The 8703-nt window shown below is 48.5% G+C and overlaps 1 protein-coding gene across 1 annotated transcript in view; it reads left to right on the top strand.

The window, feature by feature from the left end:
* The first annotated feature begins 1329 nt into the window (after positions 1 to 1329).
* Positions 1330 to 8703, top strand: part of TECR (trans-2,3-enoyl-CoA reductase) — a 65288-nt gene continuing 57914 nt past the window's right edge. Inside the window, exon 1 of the mRNA XM_075346312.1 lies at positions 1330 to 1436. Within this exon, the coding sequence (XP_075202427.1) occupies positions 1422 to 1436 (15 nt within the window). The 5' untranslated portion in view covers positions 1330 to 1421. The remainder of the gene's footprint in view (positions 1437 to 8703) is intronic.

Genomic DNA, 8703 nt, shown 5'->3' with positions numbered 1-8703 from the left:
CGAATCGGGGAGCCAACTGCAAACCGGAGCACCAGGAGGGGTACTCAGACCCAGAACGAGGTCCAGAAGCCACTGGACCACGTCGAATTCACTGATTGGGGTCTGGACCTTAGGTCCTTTCCCGTCCCAAGACCCGAAAGACGGCAACAGCCCGCCGAGGGGGATAGAAAGCCACCGCACAGGCAGAGAGATGCCACGGGCCAGCGCCTGCGAGCAAACGGGTTCCCCGACACAAAAAGCCGGGGAGCGGACTACTGTCGCTGAAGCATAGGCAGTCAAGTTCTACCACAGAGGTGCAGGAGAAAGGCGGGAGCCACCAACCTGAGAAAGGGGCAAAGCGCAGCGGCTGCGGGCACCGACCTCCATCCTTTTTTGGTTTACCAGAGACTCCGGTGTATCTGTCATAGTGAGTACAACAGTGCCCTTGGGCCGCGCACCGCACCACACCATCTTGTCCGCACCTCACAACCACCGAGTCCCGGGACCATCACCCCCTGCCCACGGAGGGGTCAACACCAGGCTGCATCACACAGTCCCCGGGAGCCTAGTTAACGGCAGCGGTGGTGTCCACATTCACCACAACCCGTGGGTGGCGTCACGAACTTACATCCCTAAACGCCACGGCCTCGGCCGTGAACCTTCCCCACTGAAATCCCTACACGTAGAGCCAGCTTCCCTTCAGAGCGACGTGACCCCCGGGTCCGGGAGGAGCTCGAGCCACCCACCGACGAGCACGGATCCGAGCGGCTTGGCAGCCGGCCGAGCCCCGGGGCGGTACACATGCTCCACCGCCATTTCCCTACTGGTCATGTGCAGTGCACACCCGGCTCACTACACAGTGCCAGGAGGGCTGTTGCCCATACCAACCAGAGTTTAGTTTTCTTTTTAGCATAAACTATTAACCAAATTAAAAAAAAGTTATTTTGTTTACCATAACTGAAGCCTGGCTAGATAGTAAGAATGGAAAGCCCCTCTAAATTACTTCTACACAAATAATAGTTCTCTTAAAGGGATTTTTCGAAGTGCGACCCAATGTGGACACAGATTTGGCTGTGAGTGCTCAGCCCCGCCCCTGTGCAGCGCTACAAATAACCTGACAGCTGTCCATCATGCCTGCCTGACCCCCGACTCCCATTGGCTGGAGAGAAGCATGACACAAAATCTCGCCTTCTATTGGCTGATTAAACGTCAATCATTTAAACTCTTCCGCCCATTGCACGTTACTCTAAATCCGCCCATAGATAGAGTTGCAGCTCCTATTGGCGGAGAGTTCTATAGCTCCACCCATATCTGATGTTCGGCAATCTGATTGGTTGAGTCCTTGCCTGTCTGTCACTATGTCGAGCAGTTGGCCCCGCCCCTGGTTGGATCCCGGCAGGTAACTGCGAGCTGTGAGTGCGGCCTAAGCGCCAGGTGCAGCCATGAAGCACTATGAGGTGAGTCCAGGCCCGGGGCAGTGTGCGGCCTGCGGGGGAACGTGAGGGCACAATGGCGGCCGCGATCCCGCTGCGATACAGAGACCTGTATTAGTGACTGCAGGGAATGAGGACGGAAAGCGATAGACGGAGGCCGCGGAGGGACAAAAATATGCCAGAAAGTTCCTGCGAATGAGAGGTGCTGCGCAGGAGTGATGGAGGCAGCGGTACAGACAGTGAGCAGAGCTGTGTGCAGTCAGTGACCATAGTCCTATTTGGGTCCCAGCTTTGACCCCCTCTGCAGCCACACACTGACCTGGGGGAAAACTCCTAAAGTAGCGCCTCTCTGTAGTTTATCACACTGTGCTGATATACAGACACTTATAGGCCGAAAGCCTGAGGCTGCACCACTGAGAGGCCGCCAGCGACATGTCCAATATGGCTTCTGATGTCGCTATGGCGACTATGCATGGATTACCAAATATATTAATGAATTGCCCACACAATACGGGGACATGTTCTGGTACAGATGGCGCCAGTGTGTAGTCTGTGCCCCGGACTGCTCACGCTGCAGGTAATCTGGGCGCCATCATTGTCACCGGCAGCGCTGATGTCCCATAGGATAAAGGGTAAAGTCCGGTGGTGACGACGCTCGTCTGTTAACCCTTAATCACTGCCTAAGAGATGGCCCGTGTTCTGCAAGACACCAAGGAAGAAAGTGACACTACAACTCCCAGCATGCACAGATGTTTGACCCTTTGTTGATTTGTAATAAAATAACATGTCCCATCGGGCGCCGGTGTGCGGAGCCGTCGGCTGAAAGGGCATAAACTGGAGCCAAGCCTCGATCTTTTCATTTCAACTATTTAAATGCCGCTGTCATTCTCTCATACTGACCTTTAAATGGTGAGATTGCAGTTTTGCAAGTATATAACTAAACCCCCCCCCCCCCCCCCCACCCTGCAAGATACAATCACTGGGAGCCCATGGACCGACACGGCAGATGGGCCTGCTGAAGCCTCTAGTTGGTGCCATGTAAGTCATCCTGCAGCTTCAGGGGACATCGCTTTGGCTCTGTGCAGCCATACAGTTAGGCTATGTGCACACGTTGCATTTTTTCCTGCGGAAACGCTGCGTTTAGAACCGCAGCGTTTCAGTGCCAAATTACATGCGTTCAGCTTCCCCAGCAAAGTCTATGAGCAAGCCGAAAAATCAATGCACACGCTGCGTATCTAAACGCAGCGTTCTGGATGCCCAAAATCGGTGCGGAAAAAGAAGCAGCATGTCACTGCTTTTGTGCGTTGTGGCTGCGTTCTCCACCCATTGAAATCATTGATCTGGGTCAGAACACAGCTACACCGCAGTTAGCTGCATTTTTGTTGCGGTCCGCATGCTTTATCGGCATGCCAGAACGCAGGCATTTACCTGGAAGTGAGGTCAAGAGGTTTCCTGTTGACCTCACTTCCTGGCAAAGTTCAGGAAAGCTGGAGTCGCCAAAGTGCCCGCCCTGACCCCCAACCCCCTCCCGAAAATCCAAGATGGCCGCGCGCACAGCAGCGCACCGGCCGCCCTACTCCTCTGTTTTTGTCGCATGTGCCATAACACATGTGACAGAAAACTGCTCCCCAGGCCCTGCCAGGTCACCCATTATTCCCGCCCGGTGTTCCCCAGTAACCCCCGTACCTGTCACAGCGCTGATCCCCTGCGGCCCCCTCCTCCTTCACAGCAGACGCCGGTCACACGTGCAAAGCGGCTGACAGCTCAGCTTCCTGCTTTGCTAGACGCTGGCTGCTGCTGCTCGCACTCTGCAGCTGTGACCCGGGGAGGGTGGGTGCAGATACTTTGCACCCACTCTCCTCAAATGGAGGGTCTGCACTCCTAGAAAATGGGGGACACGTTCCCTGAGCGTGCCCCCCATATTCTAGAAGGTCCAGAGTCAACGTGGGACGTCCAAAACGGATTACAGGGACCCGATTTCTTGTTTCTCTTTTCAATAAATTGGTGAAAGAGGGAATGTTTTGGGGAGTGTATTTTCACTTTTTTTTTTTTGCTATTACTGTCAATTAGTTATGTCTGGTATCAAATAGACGCCGTGACATCACTAATTGCTGGGCTTGATGCCAGGTGACATTACACATCTGATATCAACCCCATATATTACCCCGTTTGCCACCGCACCAGGGCAATGGGATGAGTTGGGGCGAAGCGCCAGGATTGGCGCATCTAATGGATGCGCCACTTCTGGGGCGGCTGCAGCCTGCTATATTTAGGCTGGGAAGAGTCCAATAACCATGGCTCTTCCCACCCTGAGAATACCAGACCCCAGCTGTCAGCTTCACCTTGGCTGGTGATCTAATTTGGGGGACCCTACGTTTGTTAGTTTTTTTTAATTATTTATTTATAAATAATTTAAAAAAAAACCAAACGCTTGGGGAGCCCTCCAAATTGATCACCAGACAAGGTGAAGCTGTCAGCTGTGGTTTGCAGGCTACAGCTGTCTGCTTTACCCTAGCTGGCTATCAAAAACAGGGGGGACCCCACGTCATTTGTTTTAATTTTTTTTTTTGGGGGGGGCTAAATACAAGGCTAGGCACCCTTTAGTGCCACATGAAAGGCACTAAAGGGCGCCAGCTTAGAATATGCAGGCGGGGGTGGGACTTTATATATATATGTTTGACATCCATTGACGCATTTTTGACTGTGTGCCCACAATCAGGGTTTGCAGCGTTTTGGGCGCAGAGTGTTTTCCCTGCATCCATAACGCTGCGTTGTGTAGTAGAAGCACAGTGGAAGGATTTTTAGAAATCTCATGCCCACTGTGCTTCTTTTCTCCGCAGCATAAACTGACCGGTAGCGTGGCTTCCCGAGCCTCAGCATGTCAATTTATGCTGCGGAGATGAGTGTTCTCTGCAGGTAGCATAGAGCTCCACAGCAGCCTGAACCCAAATCCTGGGCATGGGCAGCTGCGTTCTCCTGTGGGCAACACTCACATCTCTGCAGGAAGGCTGACACTGTGTACTAGACGCCGTGTCACTGGATCATGTGGTCAAAAAAGCACCTGAAGAAAACGCATGGAAAACGCACCAAAAACGCATGAGAAACGCCTGCGTTTTTGATGCGTTTTTTAAAAAACGCATTGTTTACAATTGTCCCCTCTGCCAGAGGGTGCTTTTTTTTTTTTTTTTCTGCGCTGAAAAAAACGCAACGTGCGCACATAGCCTTAAAGTGATGAAATGATTGCAGGTTCAAATTGCTTAAAGGGAATCTGTCATTGGGTTTTTGCCACCTAATCTGAGAGCAGCATAATGTAGGGGCAGAGAACCTGATTCCAGCGATGTGTCACTTACTGGGCTGCTTAGTGTAGTTTTGATATCACTGTTTAATCAGCAGGAGATTATTATTACAGGACTACTCAACGTGCTGTCAGGTAGTGCAGCATATTCATGAGCTCTGTATCACTGCTAGATCTGCAGCAGAGAAAACATTGATTTTATCAAAAGGACAGCAAACAGCCCAGTAAGTGACACATCGCTGGAATCCGGGTCTCTGTCTTTACATTATGCTGCTCTTAGATGGGGGAGCGAAAATCTGGTGACAGATTCCCTTTAAGGGGACTATCAAGGCAACTATTTTTAAAAGTCTAACATTTCTATTAACCCCCTGTTCTCTATTTAACCCCTTCCTGACATGATTTGTGCAGATATGGCACAAGTTAGGAGTGGCTCAGCCCATACCCAGCAAATGATGGCTAGGACACCATCTAATATATAAAGCTGAGTGTGTGTGTGTGTCCGCTAAAGGAATCCGCACTGTCGCATTTACAATTGCAAAATTTTGCACAGACACCCAATGTGACTCAGGGAACGTCATAGACTATGTTTTGACAGGAAAATTTAACCCTGCGCTTTACAGTTACACTCCAACAATTCTGTCTCCATTATAGTCAATTGAGATAGGAGCTACAGCTTAATAGCAGCTGTCATTGCTATAGGAAGTGGAACAAAATAAATTGTTAGTATAAGAAGCTTCTGTGTGAGGTAACATGATGTCGGTGGGGAGATGGATAGAGAAAGGCAGACATGGGCACAGACATAGGTGCAGACAGGGTAAGACACACACACACACACACACACACACACACACACACACACACACACACACACACACACACACACACACACACTGTCCCAGGCAACGCCGGGTACTACAGCTAGTAATGTATAAAGTACAAGTGATTGAACGATCGCAGGATCAAGTCCCCTAAGGGCTCATGCGCACGTTGCGTAATTGCATCCATCCTGCGTTCCCAGCACAATCTATGTAGCTTGTGCATAATCCGTGAGCACGCTGCTTTTATGAACGCAGCGATTTGGATGCCAAAATTTTGACACAAATCCATGTGTGGATGCAGCTCCCGCTCTGTCTATGGTAGAGGCAGCATTCAGAGCACATGAAATCAGCATTTATTTTGCTGAAACACTGCATCCATTATGCAGTGTTTCTACAGCGATTTGAAGCGCACATGTGCTGTCAAATCACTGCAGAAATTTCAGCAGTTGCGTGCGAACACAGCCTAAAGCCTGCTTTACACCATACGATCCAGCATACGATATCGTATGCGATCGTACCCGCCCCCATGGTATGTGCGGCACGTTCAATTTGTTGACCGTGTCGCACAAACGATTAACCCCCGTCACACCTACTTACCCGTCCATACGGCCTCGATGTGGGCGGCGAATGTCCACTTCCTGGAGTGGGAGGGACGTTCGGCGTCACATCCACGTCACTTGGCAGCCGGCCAATAGAAGCCGAGGGGCGGAGATAAGCGGGACGTAAACATCCCGCCCACCTCCTTCCTTCCGCATTGCCGGCGGGAGCCGCAGGACGCAGGTAAGCTGCTGTTCATCGTTCCCGGGGTGTCACACACTGCGATGTGTGCTGCCCTGGGTACAATGAACAACCCGACGTTCCATTTTTAGGAATTGTACGACGTGCGTGCGATGAACGTTTTACCGTTCAATCGCACGTAGCTGTTACACGCTACAATGTACCTTACGATGCCGGATGTGCGTCACTTACGACGTGACCCCGCCGACACATCGTAAGATATATTGTAGCGTGTAAAGCGGGCTTAAGAGGACTAATAAATGCAGTGACAACAAGTTTAAAAAATATACAAGTTCAAACTACCTCCCCACCCCCATATAAAATACATAGATATATATATATATATATATATATATATATATATATATATATATATATCTATCTATATCGTCACAGCCATAAAAGTCCGATCTATGAAAATCTAAAATTATCCCAATCGGTAAATGCTGTAAACTAAAAAATTCAAAACCCCAAAATTGCGTATTTTTGGTCACCATAAAAAAAAAAATGCTAGAAGAAGCCCCCAAAATGCCATCTCTATCCCGTAATCGTGCCGGTGAGGAGAATCGTGCTGCCAGGACATTTTTACCACCAAATTTAAGCCGTTCATACAATTTCCCCCCAAAAAAAAAACCAGTTTCAGAGTTGCATTTTTTTTTTCTTCCAATTGCATTATGCTTGGATTTTCCTTTACATTTTCCAGTACACTATGTGGGAACAATGAATGGTGTCACTGTCATTCAAAAGCACAACTCATCCTGTGAATCACAGCAGAAAGGAGTGGGGGTGGGGGGTGATCATTGTCTCTTTGAAGAAGGGGCATGAAAAATAAAAACGCAACATTTTTGATTTGTTGACCCTTATTTTCTTCATTCTGTACCCTATTTTACCATTGCAAGGACATAAATAAAAATTTGGTTTAAACCCCCCCCCCCCTCCCCTTCCCAAAACGCTAAAAATGGAAATGGCCCATGTTAGCAAGGGATTAATATGTGTCTGGTATCCCTGCGTCCATAAAAGCGGCATATATCAAAATATGAAGTTAACCCTTCTAGGTAAATGCCATAAAAACAGAATTGCGTTTTTGGTTTTTTTTTTGTTTAGTAATAGCAAGCAACCAAAAAGGTGAATGTGTGTCAAAATGGCATCAATAAAACATTCACCTCGCTCTAGTACAGGTCCATTGACCTATAACTATTTGCTGTCTCATGACACTTATCCACATTTAGCCCCCGGTCTAAAGACTATTAAGGTGTTTGAAGACTATTAAGGTGTTTGGTGGTTTTTTTTTTTGTTTTTTTTTTAAGGTTCCAGCTAAAAGAGAGCTTGTGTATCCCGTCTCCATCCGGATTGACAGCTGCAGCTTGTACTCAGCAGCACGAGAGCTCAGCAGGGAGGAAGGACAGTGAAGAGATTGAGTTTAAAAGAATTGTCCAAAACTAGGATAGCCCCTTCTCATCCCCCATGTTTGGTCCCATTAAAATAAAAATGCCTTTACTCCCCTCCGGCAGTGTCGGCACTTGCGTTCCCAAGGCTCACTGAAGGTTGAGGTGTCACATGAGCCCCGCTCCAATTGCCGCCGGCTTCTCTCTCCCCGCCTTTAAATGTATCAGTAATCAGCATGTGAACGTTATGGCTGTCGCTCGCTTTCTATTGAATACTTGTACGTCTGACAGCGGGGGGAGAGAAGCTGGCGGTGATTGGTCTCGTGGCTTGCATGATGTCACAACTTCCCGTGAGCTCTGGTAATGCCAGCGCCAGAATGGCATAGACACCGGAGGTAAGTATAAGCTTCTTTATTCTAATGAGGACAAACATGGCGGAAGAGAAGGTTATGAGGTAGGGTTGCATGCCTCCTTTCCACCGCAACACTGTTCGCCAAAGTTCGCTAGGTGTTGCTGCTACATCTCCGTACAATATAACCCTGAGGATGCCGCAACAAGCAAGTTACAAAAAATCCAACACCGCTGTACTTCCTGCGACTTGCTTGTTTCAGTCCCCGTACCCTCAGGGTCGCAATGCGACCTTATTCATTTGTATTGCGCTGCCATATAGCTACCATTCCACAACCTGATGTTTGGTTGTGCGACGGGTGTCACAACCAAAATTGCAGTGTAGTGCCAGCCTTAACTTGCAATGTTCTAAATACTCCGCCACTCTACAGCTCTGGCAAAAATTAAAGGCCACTTCCAAATTTTCAGTTTTTCTGATTTTTCTCTTTATATTTTTGAGTAAAATGTAAATTATCTACTGACATGTCTCTCAAAAAAATTGGTATTTATTTTCTGAAAATGAGAAATGGTCAAAAAAATGCATTGCTTTCAGACACCGCAAATAATGCAAAGAAAACCAGTTCATACTATCCATCTTCCTGTTGATTACATTCCAGAGGTTTTCAATG

The sequence above is a fragment of the Anomaloglossus baeobatrachus genome, chromosome 4 (assembly GCF_048569485.1).
Source record: "Anomaloglossus baeobatrachus isolate aAnoBae1 chromosome 4, aAnoBae1.hap1, whole genome shotgun sequence".
Taxonomy (NCBI): Eukaryota; Metazoa; Chordata; class Amphibia; order Anura; family Aromobatidae; genus Anomaloglossus; species Anomaloglossus baeobatrachus.
Note: the sequence above shows the minus strand (reverse complement) of the source record. Positions and strands in the feature narration are given on the sequence as shown.